The sequence below is a fragment of the Panthera tigris genome, chromosome E2 (genome assembly GCF_018350195.1).
Source record: "Panthera tigris isolate Pti1 chromosome E2, P.tigris_Pti1_mat1.1, whole genome shotgun sequence".
NCBI classification, from domain to species: Eukaryota; Metazoa; Chordata; class Mammalia; order Carnivora; family Felidae; genus Panthera; species Panthera tigris.
In genome coordinates, this window is record NC_056674.1 from 35,247,855 (window position 1) to 35,272,433 (window position 24,579).

The 24,579-nt window shown below is 42.6% G+C and overlaps 1 protein-coding gene across 2 annotated transcripts; it reads right to left on the reverse strand.

Moving 5' to 3' along the window:
* Nucleotides 1-593: 593 nt before the first annotated feature.
* Nucleotides 594-23,790, reverse strand: GOT2 (glutamic-oxaloacetic transaminase 2). Of its 2 annotated transcripts, none has more exons than XM_042969333.1 (10): nt 23,597-23,790; nt 12,256-12,412; nt 10,493-10,621; nt 9,440-9,499; nt 8,469-8,630; nt 8,140-8,244; nt 6,893-7,043; nt 6,286-6,451; nt 2,407-2,557; nt 594-1,813 (listed from the first exon to the last, which is right to left on the reverse strand). In XM_042969333.1, the coding sequence occupies exons 1-10, from the start codon at nt 23,683-23,685 to the stop codon at nt 1,691-1,693; spliced, it is 1,293 nt and encodes a 430-aa protein (XP_042825267.1). In that variant the 5' UTR covers nt 23,686-23,790; the 3' UTR covers nt 594-1,690. The 2 variants fall into 2 exon arrangements, with proteins under 2 accessions (XP_042825267.1, XP_042825268.1); XM_042969334.1 differs by lacking the exon at nt 23,597-23,790 and adding an exon at nt 22,787-23,209.
* Nucleotides 23,791-24,579: the final 789 nt, after the last annotated feature.

Here is a 24,579-nt window from a genome sequence, read left to right on the forward strand (position 1 = left end):
TTCAGGCTAAAGGCCCCACACTGGCAACCTATTGCTTGCATCTTGCTTAAAAATCATTAAAAAAAAATTGAATTAGTTACCAACTTTTAAGCATCAATTGGCCTCCCATAAAAACAAGGATTTTCATTTTATTAAAAAAACTTAAGACCCACAACCCTAAACTTTTGGTTCTTGCAGTGCTGTCACTTCCCTGCCAGTCAATACCGAGACGAAGGCTGCTTACCAGTCATGATCTCATCTCTAGTTCACATCAGTTTTAATTTACATTCACTGTTTATATTACCTGCTTAGCTCCTGTAGACACCTAGTCACCACTGCCCACCCACCCCCCTTCTTCATCCCTGCTCTATCTATAGGTTCCTTTGAGGTATTCCACACGTCCCCAAAATCTAAAGGATTATACCTGCATTTTCAACATCGCTGGACTGGACATGCCGAATGGCAAGACAAAGACATGGCTTCAGTTTACATTCGGAACAGCTAACACACCCACTGGCTTATGGGCAGCTGAACATGACCGCACACTTCTGGGACACAGAGCCACTCTCACCCTTTCCTCCCATTAAAGAAAAACATAACATAGCAGACAGTGGTTGGGTCTACAGTATCTTTATTTTAAACAGAGAAACCAGGCTGCAAGAAGTCTACGTGATCGGAGCAGATGGCGGTTTTCTTTCCAGAGGGTGAAGCCTGAGCCTAGCTGGCAGCACACAAAGGTTAAAACCAAAGCCCAGATATCCTCTTTCCTGGTCTGCCCTGCATGGCCTGCTCATGATGCGAGATGAGAGACTGCACGACCACACTGGATGAAGCGAGGGGTCCAACTGGGCAGAGGCGACACCTCGACAGGAGACCATCATTGAAGAGGACACGAAAATCAAGTGCAGTGACTTACTCTCTGCTATTCTCTGATGAGAAAGGTGAGGGTATGGGATGAACGGTAAAATGTGTTCTTCATTCTTCAAGTAAGTAAATCCTATAGGATGGGGTTGATGATCAATTGAGCAAGAGAAGGTGAAAATCTAGGCTAGTTATAGATCTCTGTGCATAAGGAAAAGAACAGCAATGATAAGGGAGAAGAGAGGAACATTAAAATGCCTGAAAGTATTAAAAAGAAGGGACTTTCCCCCCCCTTAAATAAGACAGGAAACAATATCTTTTATTTTCCTCGCTGCAATGGCAGCAGACTTGCTGGTTTTCATGAAACATGATTTCTGGAACAAGGTCTGTTGATAAGCTTGCTCAATCACGGGAGGACACGGGACTGACTGCTAATGTTAGAATGAGGTCTTCCCACAACACCTCTTGTAGGTGCTACTCTCGTGCTGGATCTGCAGAGGTGCCCCAACACCATATGGTGTTCCAGTTAAAGCTTCAGAAACATTTCAATGGCATGATCGACAGGTTTTTTTGGGCTTTCTTGTACATGTAAACTCTTGGAACAGCTGGAGTTAAAGCATGAGCAGGAGTTTGGTTTTGAGCCACAAAGTTTCAGACACCAGCCACAGATGCCTCTGCCCTATTTCACTACATGTTCTTCTCTGAGAAACACAATGGTTGAGTGTTAAGTACTGTCTCTGAAAAGAAATGACCTGCTCACCGCCACCCACCCTCCTCCTTCCTCTGTGTGAATCTCACAACAGCAGAGGCTGTAGACAGGAAGGCTGTTTGTTCTTTCTCAGCAGGGAAATTACTTGGTGACCTGGTGAATGGCGTGGGCAAGGTAGCCCACGTTGCCCGAGGTGACTCCTGCCACAGAGATGCGGCCATCCTTTGTCATGTAGATGGAGAATTCCTTGGTCAGCCTCTCCACCTGCAGAGAAAAGAGTACAGGAGCACTCTCAGGCAGGGGGGTTTGCCCAGCCAGGTGTGGCACAGTGGCCAAGTGTTAAAACAGGAAAATAACAGAAAACTCTATTTTCTCATTTAAACCCTATTCCCAGAATTTGGTAGGCTAGTGCAGAGGGAGAGAAGGACAAAATGCTATCTTAAAGTAGGATGAAGAATACCGAGGTGTGGACAGGCAAAAAAAAAAAAAAAAAAAAATCAAATCTCATTTCAGCATTTGTAGGAAAGATAGATCCAGAATCCAGCTATGGAACAGCTATGTCTCCTATCAATATTCAGGCTCCTTTTGGTTTGGGAAACTCTTCAGAGAAGCAGCAGTGGTCACAAAAATGATCAAAACGTGCTCTGCTCCTCAGCAGTGTGCAACCTCATGGGGGACACAGACAGGTAAATGACTAAGAACAAAACAAAATGAACGCTACACTCTTCCTTTACCTAAAAGGGCTTCAAATGACTGTTTTAACAGTAATCTGAACAGCTAAGTGATCTATGAGGAATTCCATCATTTTGCAAAGACTCATCGGTTGGTCAGCTGAGGAGAAACTGGACTCCACTCACCTGTTCAGGCTTTAGTCCTGTGAAACAAAACATGCCAATCTGGTCAGTGATGTGCTGCCAGTTGTGGGAGGAGCCCTCCTTCTTGAGGTTGGAGACCAGCTGAGTCCTCATGCTAATGATGCGGTCAGCCATGCCTTTTACTTCCTGCAACCTGTGCAAAAACCCACCAAGATGCAGCTCAATTCCGGACAAGCACTGACAGACAAGCCACAGCTGACATGAGTATTCCCCTAGTGTGCCTCAATTCTTTGTCCTATCCTGAGTTATATGCTAGTTATAGCCTTCTGTTTTCTATTAGAACACTACTTTGATTAGGCAGCTAAAATGATTAACATAATTGAGTTATTAAGAAAAATGAAAGAACGACTCAAACCTAGAAAGGCTAAAGTTCTCCATACTTTATGTGGGGGCAAAAGTTGTGTTTTAAATAGTAAACTATGACTTTATTTTTAACATGGATGGAAGAAACACTCCTGCGTTTGCAGTTAAGACAGTGCAATGGGAGGCTACAATGTGCCAAGCCATGTGCTAGGTGGTAGGGAGAAAGGGAGGCTTGAGACATAGTCCTTGCCTGTAAATCTTACAACTTGACACTGGGAACAAACCTGGGAACAACCAACTATGGAACGAGGCAAGAGAAGGTAAGAACCCATAGAACAGTGCTGTGTTGAAGGCCCCAGGAAGAGATGTAATTCTATCTGGGTGGCTGAAAGGAGTCCTGATCCACATGGCTCACTCGGTTCTGTACATAATCACTGCTTTCCTCAGAATCTCCTCTTCCCATTCTATTCCTATGGTTCTAGAGGAAATTCTTATCTGTTCTCAGCAACTAGACGACTGTGGAAACATTTATAGTTTACCCCCAGTTCTTATGTGTTCACATTCTTTAACCACCTACGATGAGGCCATACACAGAACAGATCACAATCGCCAATTAAAGTCAAATGAGAGTCCTAGTCATTTGTGACTCGTTAAACATTTACAATTGGGCACTTGCTCCTAAAACATGGAGTTGTCCTCCCTTGGAAAAGTTGGCAAGTTGGCAACTCGGCACTAGCAGAGTGATTACTGGCTGGAGCTGGAGCCCTGGCCCTTCTAGGGATGGCACTGGGTTTACATTTCCTATGGTTCCATCTCTCCAGCTCCATTTACTTTGAGGCCGGGGTGCTAAAGGCAGGGAGTGTGACCACGGCCAGATCCAGGGTAACTTTGGTGAAGCCCTTCTGTGCTCCCTGCTACCCACAGAATGAACTTCTGACTTCTCAAGATACCAGTGAAGATGCTCCATGATCTATCTGCTCCCACCTTCCCAGCTTTGCTGCCTTCTCCATCCTCCTCCCACTCAGTGTCTTTGCCACAAAAAACCACTTGGGACTTTTGATGCACATCGTGTAATGTGTGCCTTTCTTCATGCACATCTGTCTGGTTTTCATTTACTCTTCATCTCCTTTGGGGGGAAAAAAGCCGCCTTTTCTCTTCAAGGCACAGCCCGCATGCTGCTGTCTTCATTAGGTCCTCCCTCATTTCCCCCTAGAATCGATGGCTGCTCCTTTCATCTGCCTTTATTCCATGTCTCTTTTATCAATGCCATACACTTACCTTTCTCACTGGATTATAAACTCTACAGGTAGAAATGTCTTACTCATCCAGCATACTACCTTTGTCATCTTTGTACACTACAGACTTTCGATGTGTACTGATGTGCACACATTAAAAAAAAAAGCTTAGTATAATTCTAAGAGACAAATCGAAACTAATCCTACAACACGCATATATAGGAGTAAAATATATAGTATGTTACAATGATGAAAAATAGTGAAGAAAAAAGCTGGGTTATAGTGACTATATTTACAGTTAATTTTTTCCCTCTCCTAAACTTTCTGAAATGTACTTACACGTTAATGCTATAATGGAAAAAAGTAGAATTTAAAAAGTAGTTAATATTTTGGTAAGCCTTCCATGGACTACTGAACTGAAAGAACTACCCTGAACCAGACTTACTTCAATGTTTCACAGGATTAATTTAAGGTAGAAAGAGTAGCTGTCATGTGAAAAGTTGGGGGGTTGCAGATAAAGTTCCTTGCAGACAGCAGACAACAGATTTAGCTTTTCTCTTCAGGAAGCTACTCAGGAATCGATTCCCCCAATTAACTGGCTACACAGGACAAACTTGTTATAACAAATCACATCGTTCATGGGCATCTTGGCTTTTTTTTTTTTTTTTAAGTTTGTTTATTTATTTGGTGGGGTGGGGAGAGAAAACACGAGCAGGGAAGGGGCAGAGGGAGAAAGACAATTCCAAGCAGGCTCCACACTTTCAGCACAGAGCCCAATGTGGGGCTTGTACCCACAAACTGTGAGATCATGACCTGGGCCGAAATCATGAGTTGGACACTTAACTGACTGAGCCACCCAGATGCCCCTTGGTTAATTAACTTTGAATTATATACAGCAGGGGGTTAGCAAACTTTTTATTTTTTACTTTTTAAATTTTTTTATTTTTTTAAAGTTCCAGTACAGTTAGCATGGAAAACTTTTTATGAAGGGCTAAATTACAAATTTGTTAGGTTTTGTGGGCCATTTGCTCTCTGTCACAACTACTAAATTCTGCTATATGGCATAAAAGCAGCCACACGTAATTCATCAAAAATGGGTGTGGCTGTGTTCCAATAAAACTTTACAAGAACAGGGAACAAACGAGATTTGATCCACAGAAGTTTGCCAACCTCTGATCTAGAGCAAGGTTTTCTAAATTGTGTCAGGACCCATTAGTAGGTGATAAAGTTTTTCTAAATTGTGTGTCACGACTCATGAGTAGGTCATAAATTCAAGGTAGATGGATGCAACTGGCATTCAGGAAATATTAAAAAAAAAAAAAAAAGAAAATATTAAAATATAACACACAAAGGGGCGCCTGGGTGACTCGGTTTGGTGTTCAACTTTGGCTCAGGTCATGATCTCAGTTTGTGGGTTTGAGCCCCGCACCAGGCTCTGTGCTGACAACTCAGAGCCTGGAGCATGCTTTGGGTTCTGTGTCTCCCTCTCTCTCTGACCCTTTTTTCTTTTTTTTGATTTTTTTAATGTTTATTTCTGAGACAGAGAGAGAGAGACAAAAGGAGAGAGAGGGAGACACAGAATCCAAAGCAGGCGCTAGGCTCTGAGCTGTCAGCACAGAGCCTGATGCAGGGCTTGAACCCACAAACTGCGATATCATGACCTGAGCCGAAGTTGGATGCCCAACCGACTGAGCCACCAAGGTGCCCCCATCTCTGACCCTCTCTTGCTCATGCTCTCTCTCCCTCGTAAAAATAAATAAACATTAAAAAAATTTTAAGTATAACACATGAAGCCTAATATTAAGTTTGGACAACCATGTCAGTTATATATATGTTTACAGGTAATGTGTTCAGAGTCATGATACAAAATATCTGTCTTATGTGGACTGTGGTTAAAGAGATCGAGTAACACTAAGAGCACAGGGGCCAAGAGATTCAGATGGTAGGAAAAATAAAAACTGAAAATAAGCAGAAATACTGATTCGGTGGTAGTTATTACTAGGATTAAGAACCAAAAATATGGTGTTCTTAAAAAAGTTTTCCTATGTAAGGTACTTCAATTTGAACTCAATTTGAGGAGAAGGCAGGTTTACTTAGCATGGAGATAATGGAATAAAAAACCCTGCCATTTCTCAATCATTTGTCTCCAATGTATTTATTTGAAAGTGCTAAAAAAAAAATGCCCACTCCTCTCTCCCTTCTCCCTCTTCCATACATGGAGGCTGCGTGATATTTGTATGTCAGTAGTTGCTGATTATAAAGGAGCTTTGAAAGATCAGTGGTGGGACAGACAGATGGCTGGGGAGTGGCAGTGTGCTCTTACCATTGTTTTCGCAGGTCAGGGCTGGTTAGGATGGTCGAGGCGATCCGGGCCCCGTTGATTGGAGGGTTGGAATACATGGGACGGATCAAGATCTTCAACTGTGACTCCACCCTTTTGGCTTCATCAGCATCTTTGCAGACCACAGTGAAGGCTCCCACACGCTCACCTGAGAAAACAAAAAGGGATCCTGTCTTCTAGTTTTCCAATCTAAAATGCTGAAGCAAATCATGATTCAATTTGCTACATGTTATGCTTCCATCAGCAACGTCACAAAAATATGTTATAAATAAAAACCTTTCAACATCCAGTATGGTGACTTTAGAGACAACAGAAAGAAAGTCTGAGAACTCAAAGGTCTCTTAATATATCCAACTTCTTGGCTCATGGAACGGTTACTTCTTGTTTAGAGAAACAATAGTTTTCTCTGCTGGAGGAATTCAGAGACACAAAAGATGATGTGACTAAGATCAGTTAGATCCATGTTACTGGTCTTTCCTCTCTGGGTAACACACACGCATGGACAGGCACAGACACTCTGTGGTGTCCTTTTCCAGCGCTTCTCCAATCTCACTGGGACAGACATCACAGACTGGGGCCTTCCGCTTACCGTACAAGCCCATGTTCTTGGCATAGGATTGGCAGAGACAAACGTTAATGCCCTGTTCGATGAAGTGGCGTACAGCCCAGGCGTCCTTGTTACCATCACCGCTGGCAAAGCCCTGGTAGGCCATGTCAAAGAATGCAAAGAGGTTGTTTTTCTGGGAAGGAAAGAGAAGAGCAAAGCTTTAGGGAGTCCTTCTCAAGACAACCCACATGGCTGCCTGTGCTTATTGGGACGACGTCTGCCTCACATAGAGTCAACACAGTTTTCTCTCCAACTGGAAATTTGGAGATGTTTAATTTTCCTTGAGTTAAGGTTATCATTATATATGTTTTTACTTTGGTGGATATGGTCCCTCAAAAAGACATTAAGAAAAGAGACTCTTAATTTCAGTCTTCTCAGAAAGCTGCTTGATCCAACAGGAAGCTCTTTTCAGGCCCACAGGAGTCTGGGTAATTATTGTGGTCCAGTCGACACAGGACCAGCATCAGCCTTTTCTGGGGCTAATGTAACTCTGGCAGCCTCACCTTATACCCAGAAATCATGGGAAGGCCTCATGAGAACCATCTCATCTTCAAAGTGCTCTCTGAATGTTCTTTCTCTGTCCCCCCTCCCCCACCCCAATCTCATTTTATTTATACCTTAGGTTTGACAGAATGTAAAGAAAGGGAAACCAAAAGAAGTGAAAACGCGGACATAAGGCAAGAGAAATATTTTCCTCCCTTGGAATTTTTTTTTAAGTAAACTCTATCCCCAATGTGGGGCTCAAGCTCTAGATTCTGAGATCATGAGTTACACAGTCTACCCACTGAGCCACCAATGTGCCCCTCCTCCATTAAAATTTTGACTAGGGCCTTCTCTGACAGCTGATGCTGTGAATGGTAATGGCAATGCTGAGCAAACAGGCAAGGATAGGAGGGGACATGAAACAGTGTACAAAAGATGAACAAGTAACAAGGACCAGGGCAAACGACAGACATCCCGGGACCAGTGGGTACCCACTGTACAGGCTGGTCAATGACAAGATTTATCAGAATTCCCCACATCCAGGCTGAGGAACAAAAATTATTTGCAAGCTGCTCACGTATCATCAATTAAGAACTGCTAATTATGCAAATGAGACGTTCTTTCCTGACAACTTAACAATGTGGGCTCAAGGGTAATTAATTCTCATTGTTAAGACTTTGCCAAGGCAAACATCTAAGACTAGTTACTGAACACAGAACTGTCACCAGTCAGTTCAGTCTCCTTACCTTTACCACTGTTGCTATTTCCTTCCACTGCTCAGGGCGAGGGTCCACTCCCGTGGGATTGTGGGCACAGGCATGCAGGAGAAGAACACTTTGCTGTGGCATTTTCTAAAAAGACAACCAACAGATGATTTTGCAGCCCTCAACAAGACAATTTACCTGAAATGCTGTAGGGTCACTATTTTTGATCAATGAAGATAATATGAGCTCTGAGAATTAGCTCATCCCCAGTATTTTAAGTCAGATATTGAGACTGAGATGTGAGGCATCAAATCTCCACAAGGAAGCTTGTTCCTTCACCCCTCTTGCCCTTCAGGGCAAGCCACACTTACCGAAATGTCCTCTATAGCGCCTGTGAAGTCAAAGCCACATGTCTTGGGGTCATAGTATCGATAACCGTGTAGCTGCATGCCAGCGTCCCTGAAGATGGGTGTGTGATTTCCCCAGGATGGTTTGGGCAGATAAACATCTCGGCTGAACTTAAAAAATCTTTGCTAAAAAATGGGATGAAAGGGAATGGAAAAATGAAGGAAAAATAAAGTGACATATTTTATGGAGGAAGACATTTTTCTCTATTTTTCTCTTCAGTTTATCTCAATGACTGAGAGACAGTAATGACTGAGAGATGGTATGACTCAGCATCAAGACTGCCTGGGTTGGAATCCAGGCTCTGACAAGGAAACTGGCTGTGTAGTTAGGGACCTCTCTGGGCCTCACTTTCTTCATTTGTAAAATAGCATTAAATGAACCTCCTTCATAAAGATTAACTGAGTTAAAACAAAAGCTGCTAGTAACAGATATGTGCTCAATAAATTATATTTATTGTTATTATAATTTCTAAATTTTAATTATTTGAGAGAGAGAGAGAGAGAGAGGGAGAGAGAGAGAGAGAGAGAGAGAGAACATGTTCACGGGGAAGGGGCAGAGAGAGACGAAGGGTGAGAGAATCCCAAGCAGGCTCCACACTATCAGCAGAGAGCCTGATGCAGGACTCGAACCCACTAACCGTGAAAACATGACCAGAGGCAAAACCAAGAGTCAAATGCTTAACTGACTGAGCCACCCAGGTGCCTTATTATTATTATATCTTCCTTGTAGTTTTTAAGTACTTTTTTTTAAACTTAAATCCAAATTAGTTAAAGTACTTTCATATTCCTTACCCCTGACTCCATTTATCAGAGAATAGGAAATCTTCCAATTATGTGGAAAGAAGTCAGCAAACACACATGCAATAGGAAAACACCCTCCTCCTCAGCTTACAGACTGTCTTACAGCTCTTTCCTGAAGGAGTTTCCAGACTCACCAGAAAACTGGCTCCAATCCTCAAGGCCCCGGTTCCAGAAATGGTCTGCACGGTGACATACTGAAGGAGAGACACCACGGTCAGGGAGGTCCAACACTCGCTAGAGGCCCACAGACACAGAACTGAGGCCAAGCCCACAGAGGCAGTACTCTGTAGTCATTGCCCTTCATTTTTCAGAAGTTGAAGACAATGTTCCAAATGGGCATTTGCAAACCAGAAAACAGCACTAATTGTTTCATTTCCCCATTTGCTAAGAGACAGATTGATTCTCCTTGGAGTTCTCAAAACAGCCACCTCTTCAGTTTCCAACACCTTTGCTGATGGAGAAGCTAATTCCTTAGGGCTTGCTATTAGTATCATATGGTATATGAGAAACTTTCAGGACCCAAACTCGCTCCCCATGAATAAGGGCTAATTTATACATATACCACGGTCACTACATTAAAATGTTCTAGAATTATACAAAATTCAATGTGTCTCTGAACATCAAAGCTCCTTGAAAAGCAAATCAATACATTATAATAATATTGCTACATTTTATTATTTTTTAAAAGTTTATTTATTTTGAGTGAGGAGGGGCAGGGGGAGAAGGAGAGAGAGAATCCCAAGCATGCTCTGCACTGTCAGCACAGAGCCTGATGCGGGGCTCAAACTCACGAACCGTGAGATCATGACCTGAGATGAAGTCAGACACTCACTTAACCGACTGAGCCACCCAGCCGTCCTGTAGTTTGTCCTTTCATTTTTTAAGTTTCTAAAGCATATTCAGTACAAGACAAACATAAGCATACACAGAGCAGTGTCAAATCTTCAATCAAATTACGATTCCATTTTCAGGACTACTGCTGCATTTTTGGGATTGGTGTTGTATGAAATCGTTTATTTAACAAGTGCCAACTTACTGTCTAAAGGAGAGATATTAGCAATAGTGTGGTTACTGCAAACAACCATCACACAAAGTGATATATCTCTATTTGTTTAAATTAGTTCACATTTGTTTAAACTGTTAAATTTAAACACAGACTGTAGGATGCCAGAGTCTGCTCTGCTTACCCGGCTACTTTTCAACACTTCATTGTTCTCACCCAGGGCTAGTTCTGCAGATGCCTTACAAAATTCAGCAAGTCCTGCAATGGGCAGGTATTCTTTGTCCAAATTTTTTGCAGCAATCTGGGCCTCTGCCTAGACAAGAGAAAATACACCCGCTTAGTTTCTTCTCCTTACCTGGAATTACTGTGATTAATATTTAATGTTTTATAACTTAAACATATATATTCAATATAAAGGAAGTAAAGCCTTGTTTTTATTTTGGAAGTACTGTCCAAGGAAAAGGGTTAAGTACTACATCTGAAACTAATATTACATTGCATGTTAACTGGAATCTAAAGAAAATCTTGAAAACACAAAAATAAATACAAACTATAAAAAAAGTAGAATACTTAATATTTTATATTGTAGAACAGAAATATTTCTAATTTTTAAAATCATATATATATTTTTTATATGGTTTAGGTTTTTATATGAATGGGTACAGTGTTCTCTTGGTCAATATTTAATATAAAATGGCATTCTTGGAATGCACAAGAACAAGGTTTACGAGCAACACTTAAAACACTTATAAGTAGATATGAGATGATAAAATCAAACTAAATACATAAAAAAGTAGTATTTCAAGGCATACGCCAGTCTCAGAACTTCAAAGCGTTAACAGTAACAGCCACATATCTTCATGCTTTGGAGACGGAGGCGTGGCTGTCCCTTTAGCTGTGTGAGTCTCAGCAAATTAGTAACCTTCCTGAATCTCAGCTGAATGGGGGAACAACTTGAAGGATGTACAAGAGCTTGTGGTGGTGTTGCAGCCTGCAAAATAGCTAATACTTGCTGAGTACTTTAAACTGACTTGCTGAGACCAGAGCAATTTCTGCATGACCTGAGACCCAGCAGCCAGCAGTTTTCAATGGGTCTTCTCCTCACAATTGAGCCCTTTTTTTGTACTCAGAGAGTCATAGAGAGGACACCTAACCCACACTCCCACACTTTTGGAAGAAATTTCTTCTTCCAGTGGTTCATTCAGGCCATGTTCTATTATTTCAGTGGCTCATGAGGGCTGGGCCAGCCTGCTGTATAGTGTGCAGCTCAGATGGTTAGAGAGTTCCTTACCCTCACCTGGAAGTATTCTTTTGAAACGTTCACTCACTGTATGGGGGAATAATGCATCACCACCCCACTTTGAGAAGTGACAAAGAAGCATTCACATATCAACAGAGGAGGTGCAGAGGGAAAGGACACTCATACTTTCTTTCAAAAAAACTGTTCTAAGAGGATTATTTAAAGTTATAATGATAACCAATAGAAAAACTACTAATAAAAATACAACAAAAATGAAACAAATTATTCTACAGTGCAGTAGGAAGAAAGGACAGAGCATGCCTGTGTGAGAGCTTTATTAAGGCAATCAACATGAGAGGAAATGGAAAATAACCACAGTAACCCTCATCCACAAAGGGCTATTCTTATCACCAAAAGGCAATGTTTAATTCTTCGTCCTTACGTACACCCTCAGGATTAAATACGAGACGATGCCTGCTTCAGTAGAAAATCACGTAAGTTCAATCTTGAAAAAGACCACACAGTTCCAATCTGTCACTTTTACAGCCAAGGAGACCACAGCAGACAACCTGAGTGATTCAAGCAGTTAGTGCCAGAACCAGAACCCAGGTCTCCCGACTCCCAGTGTGGCGCTCTTTCTGCCACTCTCTAGGAGCTCTCTCCAGTTTACCCACCCTGAGAAGGCAGGAGATGAATGGCAAACTCACCTTCCGGACACTAGGAAGCACATAAGGCTTTCCATTATCGTCCCGGTAGGCACCAACTCCCAGATTCATCTTTTTGCTGTTGGTGTCTCTCTTAAAGGCTTCTGTGACTCCCAGGATGGGATCTGGGGGCCCCATCTCCACATGGGTCCACCAGGAGCTGAAATGGGAAATAAAATGAAATCAGTCATAGTAGCTAGATTTCCATGGCCAGAGACTTCTCAGATCTGCTGAAAATCCATTTCTTTGCAGAAGAATGCAGAAGACCAAAGACTTTAACACAAATGCAAGGAGGAGAAGGTGGATGGGGAAGACAGGGTGCATGTGTAGGCTTTTAAAGTAGCCCACACCTGTCCTGAATCCCCAGGCAAAGAGGGCTATGAGAAACAGAGTGGTAAAAGATGACACAAAAGAAGCAAACAAGGGCAAGAGTATTATGTGATACTGTCCCCTCAAAGGGGCTTGGGTTTTATCTTGTTCTCAAAATTATTAAGGGGTATCTTTTGGAGAACTTGTTAAAAATACAGGTTCCTGGGGTACCTGGCTGGCTCAGTCGGGTAAGTGTCCGACTTCAGCTCAGGTCGTGATCTCACAATTTTTGAGTTCGAGCCCCGCATCGGACTCTGTGCTGAGAACCCAGAGCCTGGAGCCTGCTTTGGATTCTATGTCTCCCTCTCTCTCTGCCCATCCCTCACTAGATCTCTCTCTCAAAAATAAATAAAAACATTAAAAAAAAAAAATACAGGTTCCTGTGTGTCTCATCTTGGATATAATGAGAACATGTGGAGTCATTAAAGTTTTGTTTTCTTTGGGTGTGAGGAGGGTTAGGGTTATTGATCAGGTAAGGGGAGTGGCATGGATAGCCTTGCCTTTTTAGAGCCCATCTTCGAGCAAGGTGGGGCACTGAATGCAGAGTGGTCAGAGTAGAAGCAGAAGGATCACTCACTGCACTGGCTCATTACATGGCCAGAGAGTTAGAGGAGGGCCTGAATGAGGATGGGGCAGTAGGGCTTGAGAGGAAGACAGAATTTTGAGGTATTTAGGAATTAAAAATCAACAAGAACTGCTTGTAACATCCTACTGATTCCTTCACTACTTACAAAGTTAAAAAATCCTGGACCATGGTCATTATTCTTTATTTATATGAGAGTCACGATTTTACCTTAAAAAATTATCTTGTAAAAAAAATTATCCCTTAATAGTTTTGGGGTGGTGGTGGTGGTGGGGGGGGGGGGAGGTCATCCACCAGGGCCAGGTGAACTGTTTTGCCAGGGAAGTATACATCTGTCCTCAGTGCCCTGAGGTAATCTCAAGAGGCAACAGAACCTTTTTTTTGGCAATAGAACTTTAAAGTTTTTCTTTTAAAAGTTTATTTATTTAGAGAGAATGCGAGTGAGCAGAGTAGGGGCAGAGAGAGAGAGAGAGAGAGAGAGAGAGAGAGAGAGAAAGAGAGAGAGAGAATATCAGAAGCAGGCTCCACACAGCGCAGAGCCTGATGCAGGGCTTGATCCCATGAACTCTAGATCATGACCTGAGCTGAAATTAAGAGCCTGACACTCAATCTACTAAGCCACCCTGGCACTCCGAGGCAACAGAGCTTTAAATTTCTGAGGCTTGTTTCTCTGGCTTGTTCTCCACCCCCTAGTGATTTGGGGTTTTGTTTCTGTTCCATGTATGGCCAATAAGCTAGTCCTCATTGGCAGCAATGACTGTGAATCTGGTTTTATGATCTGACCATTCAGTAATTTCTGTAAATGGACAGCAAAGATATATTCTCTGTTGGGTGAGAGATGACACATAATATGGTTTATTGTTTGTGTGATTTTGTTTCTTTTTTTTAATCAGAATTGTGAGGTTTTTATTTGTGTTTATTCTCGGCCTCTTTCAGACCTAAAGAGCTGAAGTTTTAGACCTAAAGAGCTATAAGATCTCTATGTGTCTGTAATTCAGAAAGGCTTTTTTATTTTGCCTCTGAGTGTCTGAATGTGAAATGTTTTCCAGCTCTGGAGGGTACTGATAAATTGGATTATAAAAATCTCAAAGGCACTCTGTTCTGATTGTGTTATAGGGACTGAATTCCTATTACTTTAAATGTGCTAGACAAAAGTTTTTTCATAAAGAAACTAACTCAGAAATGTTGAAAAAATTCAAGTTCACATAAATGAGATAAACCTTTGAGACTAGTTTAACTGATATAATAAAAGTAGCTATGTCTTCTAGGGTGCCTGAGTGGCTTACTCAGTTAAGTGTCTGACTCTTGATCTCAGCTGAAGTCTTTATCTCAGGGTTGTGAGTTCAAGCCCCTTATGGGGCTCCATGTGGGGTGTGAGGCTTAGGAAAAAAAAAAAAAAAGCTAGGTCTTTTATTTAGACACAAGCATACATTTTATTCTATGTCGCTTTGTTTTTCCTAAACTTACATTGGTTTACTCATACTATACACAAAGCATTCCTAATATAATGTTTGAAATTATGAAAAATCTGAATTTGTGTTCAACTAATTATTCTGACATATTTTCACCTCATACCTGTCAGAATGGCTAAAATCAAAGACACAAGAAATAAGCGTCAGCTAGGATGTGGAGGAAAAGGAACCTTCATGCACTGTTGGTGGGAATGCAAACTGGTGCAGCCACTGTGGAAAAGACTATGGAGATACCTCAAAAAGTGAAAAATAGAGGACACATGGCTGGCTCAGTGGGTAGAGTATGTGACTCTTGATCTGAGGGTCGTGAGTTTGATCCCCATGTTGGGTGTTGAGAGTACTTAAAGAAGAAAAGAACAACAAAAGTTAAAAAAACAAACACATAGGGGCGCCTGGGTGGCTTAGTCGGTTAAGCGTCCGACTTCGGCTCAGGTCATGATCTCGCGGTTCCTGAGTTCAAGCCCCCGCGTCGGGCTCTGTGCTGACAGCTCAGAGCCTGGAGTCTGTTTCAGATTCTGTGTCTCCCTCTCTCTCTCACCCTCCCCTGTTCATGCTCTGTCTCTGTCTCAAAAATAAACGTTAAAAAAAAATTAAAAAAGAACACAACAAATAGAACTGCCATATGCTCCAGTGATTCCACTATGAAGTATTTACCCAAAGAAAACAGAAACACTAATTCGAAAGATATATGCACCCCTATGTTTATTGCAGCATCATCATAATAGCTAAGATAGAAGCAGCTCAAGTGCCCATCCACAGATGAATGAGAAGTTATAGTATACATACACAACGGAATATGACTCAGCTATAAAAAAGAATGAAGTCTTGTCATTTACAACAACACAGATGGATCTAGAGGGCATAATGCTAAGTGAAATAAGCCAGTCACAGAAAGACAAATACTGTATCATTTAACACATGTGTGGAATTTATGAAACAAAATAAACGGAGACAAACAAAAAACCAGACTCTCAAATATAGAGAACTGATGGTTTCCAGAGGGGTGGTGGGTGGGGTATGGGTAAAAACAGGTAAAAGGGATTAATTAAGAGCCCACTTAGATTGATGAACACTGAGTAATGCATAGAATTGCTGTACCCTTATGTTGCATAACTGAAACTAATATAATAATGCTGTATGTTAATTATACTTAAACTAAAAAAATAAAAAATTATGTATCTTTTTTATTAACTTTTATTAGTAGGTTAAATTTCTTAGAATGGTTTTAGATTTACAGAAAATTGAGCAGCTAGTACAGAGTTCCCACAACTTGCCCCCCAACAGTTTCCTCTTACTACTAACATTTTATATTTTTAGAGTACTTTTGTTACAATTAATGAACCGACACATTAAGTCCACAATTTATTTAGATTTCTTTAGTTTTTACCAAATGTCCTATTTCTGTTACAAAGTTTCACCCAGGATACCATATTACATTTACTCGTCATGTCTCCTGAGGCTTCTCTTGGTGATGACAGTTTCAGACATTCCTTGCTTTTTTTTTATCACCTTGACAATTTTGGGGAGTACTGGTCAGGCATATTGCAGGGTACCCCTCTATTGGATTTGATATTTTTCTCATTAGACCGGAGTTATGGGTATTTAGAAGAAAAATAATGTATTTTGTAATGTGTTAGCTTGAAGACAATTCCCAAGACCTTTAAGTAACTTAAAATCGTGGACTAATTTAATTATGAGTTAAAGGGTTAATCACTGGATTCTTAGACAATTTCTAAGAGAGGATATAGACACATTTATTACTGAACATAATTTAAATTTCATATATTTTTACTTCTTATTTTTACATAGGCCAGAAGGCTATAGCTTTGGGTCATTTTAGTAAGCATGTTGTTGCCATTTCAAGAAAGCGTAGGGGTGCCTGGGTGGCTCAGTTGGTTAAGCATTCGACTTCAGCTCAGGTCATGATCTCAGTTCTTGAGTGCCAGCCCCATGTCTGGCTCTGTGCCGACAACTCAGAGACTGGAGTGTGCTTCAGATTCTGTGTCTCCCCCTCTCTCTGCCCGTTCCTCACTCATGCTCTGTCTCTCTCTCTTAAAAATAAACAAACATTAAAAAAAAGAGAGAAAATATATAAAAGAAAGTATAAAGGGGATATGTGTGTGGCTACAGAAGCTGAACTATGTGCACCCACTAGTCTGCTAAAATGGTTGCACAGGACTGGCATCAATGCCCGCCCCCTCAGTTTTGTCTGTGAAATGGAAGTTACTTTGGCTAAAAGTTATTTTTGTAAAGTTTACTTATTTTGAGAGAAAGAGTGGGGGAGAGAGAGGGATAGAGAATCTGAAGCAGGCTCTGCAGTGAGCCAGACATGGGGCTCGATATCATCACTGTGAGATCATGACCTGAGTGGAAATCAAGAGTTGGAGGCTTAACTGATCCAACTACCCAGGCATCCTGGCTAAAAGTTATTAAAAAAAAATTTTTTTTCTTAAACATTTATTTTTGAGAGACAGAGTGAGACAGAGCATAAGTGGGGGAGGGGCAGAGAGAGGGGGGTACACAGAATCCAAAGCAGGCTCCAGGCTCTGAGCTGTCAGCACAGAGTCTGACATGGGGCTTGAACTCATGGACTGCGAAATCATGACCTGAGCCAAAGTCAGACGCTTAACCGAATGAGCTACCCAGGTGCCTCTAAAAGTTATTAAAAAAAAAAAAAATTAATGTTTATTTATTTTTGACAGAGACAGAGACACACACAGCATGAGTGGGGGAGGGGCAGAGAGAGGGAGACACAGAATCCGAAGCAGGCTCCAGGCTCTGAGTTGTCAGCACAGAGCCCAATGCGGGGCTCGAACTCATGGACCGCAAGATCTTGACCTGAGCCAAAGTCGGACGCTCAACTGACTGAGCCACCCAGGCGCCCCTAAAAGTTATTTTTAATGAGTGGTTGAGACTATACTCAGATCAACTGTGACAAGAGAAGTATGACTTTGTGTATGTTTTAGTCTTTCAAAGAAAAAGTCATGTGGTTCTAAAGCTGTGATCTTTACACATTTTGGTCTTTGGATCTGTTTTTCCTCTTAAAACTTGTTGAGAGTCTGAAATAGCTTTTATTTATGTGGGGTATAACTACCAATATTTACTGTATCAGAGATTAAAACTAAGAATCTTTTATACTAGAGTATCAGCTTGTTCCAAATATGAAAGAGCATATAAGGACAAAACTTGCAAAGTGAATTTTGTCTTGATTCATAAAAACTAAGTCTGAAAAGAAGCTAAGAAATGTGTTAACATTTTTTAAAAGTCTGCTTATTCTTCCTTGGTTCAGTGATTAATGACTTTATAATATAAAAGGTTATTTTTTACCTTCTGTGTTATATGCCTATACAGTGGAGATTCTGTGTTTTACCAGAATACTTCTTTATGCTTTATGTTGATTCTTATGTCCAAAAACAAAACACAGTTCCTCATATATGAAGGAACTAAGGTTCTTTACAATCATGTTGTATGTTTAATTCAATATTTTCTCATTTTAATTAAATAGGTAAACAATGATTAATTCTCAGATACTCAAAATCCTATTTTAATCAAGTGACCAAATATCACCTAACAATTTTTTTGATCTGGCCTTCTCAAACTGAATCCTAAACATAGAAAACATAAAACTTCCAGGCTATCTTTCATCTAAACCTACAGAGAGATTTTTTATTTTTATTTTTTAGCTACTGAGAGATTTTTTAAAAACTATTTTATTTATTTTTGAGAGAGTGTAAGTGGGGGAGGGGCAGAGGATCCCACGCAGGCTGACAGTAGCGAGGTGACGTGGGGCTTGAACTCACAAACCATGAAATCATGACCCGAGCTGAAGTTGGACGCTCAACCAACTGAGCCACCCAGTGCCCCACTACGGTGAGATTTCTAAGAGTGCACCCAAGAAGCACCATCTATGTTTCTAACACACACTCTCAGCAGCAGGATGCATTAATGTATCAAAACTGAGGTTTTACCTCATGGTAAATTACTGTTCTGAAAAAAAGATTACCCCTTTTCTTCAGGATAAATTAGCAAAAAGCTCTTTACAGATTCAGATTACAGAAAAGTCTTTATGATTGTCTAAATCAATCACTGAGAATGTGCTATGTGCTAAGAGCTGGGAATATCAGTGAGAGTAAAACAACCCCTGACTATCTACAACATTAGCCCAGTGGGGTGACCTGTAGGCAGGCTGGGGTCGGAGGATGACCTTCAGCGATAAAGACAGGCTCAGAGCACAGAATATTAGTTTTAAGAGACCGAGGAGAGGACCTAATAACCTGGGAAAGGGGGAGATAGTATAGGCTTAGAAGGCTTGCAGGAAGAGGTGACACATGAGCTAAGTGCTACCGATGAGAGGAGGAAAAAGGCGAGGAAAAAGGTGTTCCCAGCAGAGGCGTAAGAAAGGCTAAGGGTGAAAAAGAGCTGGGGGCAGAGGGGTGGCAGGGGGAGTGCTGCAGGGAAAGGTGAAAGCTAGGGAAGCAAGGTTCCAAATTACCCAGGTGAAATAGCTCAAGTTCCTTTAGTAATCACTTATCCAATCTCAACCAAATGTTTCAGCACAGCACAGTGAAAGTTCTCTACGGTCACCACGCTGACAAGCTCAGTGAATTATTCAGAATTTCTTTTCTGAAAATGATTCTCTTGAACTAGTCAGTGGCCAGTCAGCACTCGTTCATTTCACTCCTCCACGAGGCACACTGGATGGCTCAGCACAGCATTACAGAGTTAAATTTATGCTCTCCTGACAAGTTGAAACTGCCTCTGTATTAATAGCTGTAATTGTGACATATAGTTAATTCTGTTATCAAAGGGTAGATTATTCCATTTTTGGATTTCCCAGACTTTTATTAGCCTGCCTCGGGTAATGTCAGTACTCGGCAAACTGCACGGATTCAAATAACAGCTCAGCTGCCTACAAGACTGTGTGCGCACAGGCAAGCCAATTACATCTCAACCTTCCTTATACATGAGCACATAACAGTACCCACCTTACAGAGTTGTTATAAGGATGAAAGGAGTTATTAAATATAAAACACTCAGAGCCTGGAATAGGATGAGTGCTTGCTGTTCACTGGTATCATTGCTACTAAATCATTCCTTCTATGCTTCTATTCTACCGTGCCAGTATGGAGCCTGGCAAGGCAAGTATGTAGATAATTCAAGAAGGAAATGGTCATAATTTTATGACCAAATACAGGTCTTTCTTGCTTTTCAGTTATTTGTTTAAAATGTTTATTTATTTGAGAGACAGAGAACATGCCCGAGGGGCAGAGCTAGGAGACAGAGAATCCCAAGCAGGCTCCATGCCACCTTGGAGCCTGATGCATGGCTTGAACTCTCAAACCATGTGGTCATGACCCGAGCCAAAACCAGGAGTCAGATGCTTAACTGACTGAGTTACCCAGGTGCCTCTTGCTTTTCAATTACTACTAGTTTTCCTACAGTTTTGAGAGACATTATCATTACCATCCATCTCCCTCATTAGCTTTACTGCCAGGACTCAAAACCCCTCTGTTCTTTTTCATTGTTGTAGGCTGCTTAGTTGTTCCCGTACCTAAGCAATAGTAAGAAACAGATACCTTGAAACAACTTCTGACCTGGGCCTGAAGAAAACTTCCTTTATTTCCTACCCACAGTTTAGACCCTGAAAGCTTGCAGCCACCTGCCTGTATATATCCCTGCCATTAACTGGTAAGTGAAAGGAATACTTTGAATGTCAAAGACCTATTATAGAAAACCTGCAGGAAGCAACTGTCATTTCAAAACAGATGTCTTGGTCTCTAAGGCCTTTAATCAACAATGACAGGACTGCTGCCACAAGGACAGAGGTGCCATTCTTATTAAATGATGTGAAAAGCACTTATTCATCAAGTTCTTTACAAAGTTTATTGAGTACAGAGATTCTCTGAGAAACCAAAGCCTCAAGTCTTCTGGCAGGGATCTGATCAAGAGTGGAATCTTTCTTTTTCTGAGCACATAACAGTATATATGAGGCACCCAGACACCTCTGGAGTGTATCTTTTAAGAATTCTAAAAGCAACTACACCATATTGAATCTTAATCTAAATACAGGAGCATGGATACCCAATTTGATTAGTTCTACATTAGTAATCATGTTCAGAACCTCTATGCCCTTCATCATTCCCTTCCTTAAAACTGTAAAGACTCTATACCCACAATGTAAGAACCATGATGTTTTCAAGGGACAGTACTAGCTGAAAACAAGAGTGCTAGGGACAAAACTGATGCTGATAACCTGTGGCCTACAAAGTGATTCCTACAAATGTACTTTGGACAAGTGCAAAAAACCTCAGCCATTGAGCAATGTTGGCTAACAAACCAAAAGATGTTAGGTACAAACTATTCAGATAAGCTTTTCTAAATCAAATGTCTTGTAATTTTCCTGGGAACCTACCTGGCGCTTTAAAATTAAAGTAGGTTAGGGGCGCCTGGGTGGCTCAGTCAGTTAAGCGGCCGACTTCAGCTCAGGTCATGATCTAGCGGTCCGTGAGTTCGAACCCCACGTCGGGCTCTATGCTGACAGCTCAGAGCCTGGAGCCTGTTTCAGATTCTGTGTCTCCCTCTCTCTGACCCTCCCCCGTTCATGCTCTGTCTCTCTCTGTCTCAAAAATAAAATAAACGTTAAAAAAAAATTTAAAATTAAAATAGCTTAGGGGCACCTGGGTGGCTCAGTCAGTTGAGCGTCCGACTTCACCTCAGGTCATGATCTCGCGGTCTGTGAGTTCAAGCCCCACATCAGGCTCTGCGCTGACAGCTCAGAGCCTGGAGCCTGCTTCGGATTCTGTGTCTCCCTCTCTCTCTGCCCCTCCCCCACTAACAGTCTGTCTCTCTCTCCTTCAAAAATAAATATTAAAAAAACTAAAAAAACAAAAATTAAAATAGTTTAAAATATATAGTTTAAGAATAGTTAAAAAAATGTTTTCCTTCACATTCTTATTTTATTTTGAATTGTGGTGCTCGATCTCACAACTGTGAGATCACAATCAAGAGTTGGTCACTTAACCAACTAAGCCACCTAGGCGCCCCCACATTCTTATTTTAAAATAAGAAGAGAAGTTAATTAATTTGCTCAAGATCACAGAGTTAAAAATGGGAAAGATTAGTACAATTTTGATCTTCTAGCTACTGGTTATTATACAACTACCACACACTGCCTTTCCAAAGGGTCTCGTGATACTCCTTCAGTTATTTCACAAAAAATTAAATAATCAGAATTAATAACAGATCATTATAGGCTCTATTACCCAATTAAGTATCATTGCTTAAACCTGAACAGCACCTCCTCAACTACAGGCACTCAACTATTTTAAGGCTTTATATCAGGGAACAAAGTAGGTAAGGTCTCTGCCCCCGTGGAATGTACATTCTAATTGTGAGAAGACTGAAAAGAAAAATGAGTCAGCCACTCAAACTCAAAGAATGACTAAAAGGTCACACCCATAGGGATTTTCACCAAGCACTTTAAGTAAGCTTTAGGACACGCAGCCAAATTTATAAAACAATAATTATTTTAAGGTTACTACAATGTTGAAAGACTTTCTCTTGCCCATCGTTTTAGGCACCCCTTTCCAAACTGGCTGCGTGAATGATAACCACTCCCTAATTCTGGCTCACTAGGTAGCATGGCTTAAAGAGCACACCTTGACATAGGGCCAAGGAGGAGCCAAATCTGGGAGAGAAGGAGCAGTGAAAGCCCAGACAAAATTGTACTGCCAAGAGTGCGAGGCTCCGTAAGGACACACTTCTGCTGACTTGAAGACAACGCGCATACAATCAAAGGAAAGGCCAAGACACATAAAAGAGGCCAAGGCTTTGCTCCTTGTAGTCAATATCTAGCTGGAGGTGGGCTGGAGACTAGATTCATTAGGTGGTACTTAAGGATCCGGTCCCAAATCGCCTTCTTGAGTGAATCAATCGCCTGGCTCAGGTCTCCACTAGGAAGGAATTACTAATTCGCTTTAAACTCCGTGCTTTTTAATGGCAATACTTAGCACGCAGGGCTTAATGACATATTTATAATTTTTTGAGTGGCACCTGTTTCCCCGTCAGGCGTGTTCACCGCAGCCTCCATCATTAGCATCGGGTCTAGTACCTGGCTCATAGCTGACGAAGTATTTACTGAATGAGAGCAGAGCGAGGTGGAGAGGAAGAACGGTGACTTCTCTACAATCAGACCCCCTAAGGGCAAACAAAACGGAGGTGAACTACACCTCTGTTCTTTTCCAAGCAAAGGGGTCACCGGCGACATAGGCACTAACGCGGATGGGAGGATGCCGCCCGCCAAGGTCAGGGGATGCAGAAAAGAAAGCTGGGCTGGAAAGCCAGGGCCTCGGCGGGGTACCTTCCTCTCGAGTACTTCCTACTCCCAGGCCCACGACCGGCAGTACGCCGCGGCCCTGCCAACCCTGCTTAGGCCCGAAGGCGGACACGATAGGTGAGCCCCGCCGTGCCCCAGGGCAGCCCATCAAGGGCACCCGCGCCCCTCCGCGCCGCAGCCAACCGGTGCGAGGCAGCCTCGGCGGCGCAGCCAATGGGCGCCAGGCCGGCCGGGCCCGGCACCTCAGCCCCGCTTGCTCTCCCCTCGCCGCCCCACCCCCACCGCGCCGAATCCGCGTCTCGTGACCCCCCACCCTTGAATGGAAGTCCGGGTGCCGTAGAGGGCCACACTGCCTAACCCCGGGGAACGCGCTGACACGTTCTCCTGCAGTCCTGGGGGCAAAGGAGAGGGTTACTTTGAGGCGCCGGCGCTCAATTTTCAGCGCCCAGTGAGGCCGAAGGGGTGTCAGAGAAAGCATGTGTGTGGTGCTTGCGTCTGGGGGGAGGGGGGATATGTCCGGGGGCGCCCGCAGCCCGGCTGGGCAGGCCTGTTGTCCCCAGCTCCGTCTCCGTCTGTCCTGCTTACCTGGCTCTGGCAGAAGCCGCGGCAGCGAGGCCCGGGTGGAAAGCGGCGGCGACCCCGGACAGGACGCGGCCGGTGTGCAGCAGGGCCATGGTGGGCGGCGAGAAGGCAGTGGGTAGCTGCAGGACGGAGCGGAGGGCCAACGGGCGCACACACGGAGGCGCGGGCTGCTTCTGAAGGTAAGGACAGCGACTTCCCGGGGGCGGCTAGAGCGGCCGCCCGCCGGTCTGAGCCGCGTTACAGCGCACCCTGGCGGCCGGAGCGCAGCGGCGAGGCCAAGGCTGGGCGGTGGGTGGGCGGGGCGGCCCCCGAGTCTGCACCACGCCCCTCCAAGCCGACTCCGGCCACGTGGTTCCGGAGAATGGTGACGACACCGTATATTAAGGTTCAAAGAGCTTGAATACCTTTTTCGTTTAATCACCGTGGACCGGACAGTGGAGGTAGTTGCTTTTATGCCAGTTTGAAACATGAGAAAATTTAGGCTGGTGTAGTTGAAGTAGTTTGCCTACAGCCATACATCCAACTGAGTATTTCGCTAAGTGCGTATCACTTCACCTTCTTCCCAAGAGTGTGTGTGTGTGTGTGTGTGTGTGTGTGTGTGTGTGTGTGTTTAAATCTCTGTTTGTAGAAGATAACAGGCCTGTCTCGTGGGGTATTTGTGAGGATTAAGTGAGATTAGCCGCTTATGTCTAAAAACAGGGCTTGGTTTAGTAAGCACGAGATAACCTGTGGTTGTTAATGACAAACTTGTGTTTGTCAAATCCTGCAGTTGTGTGTGGAAGGGAATTAATCACTTTTAAAGGAAAAAGTGAATAAATCTAAGATCTCAGAAGTTGAATGATTCAAACAAGTCCACTCTAAAGAATGGCCATTTCTGGACGCCTGGTTGGCTCAGTGGTGGAACTTGCCACATTTGATCTCAGGGTGGTGGGTTCAAGCCCCACATTAGGTGTGGAACCTTCTTTAAAAACAAACAAACAAACAAA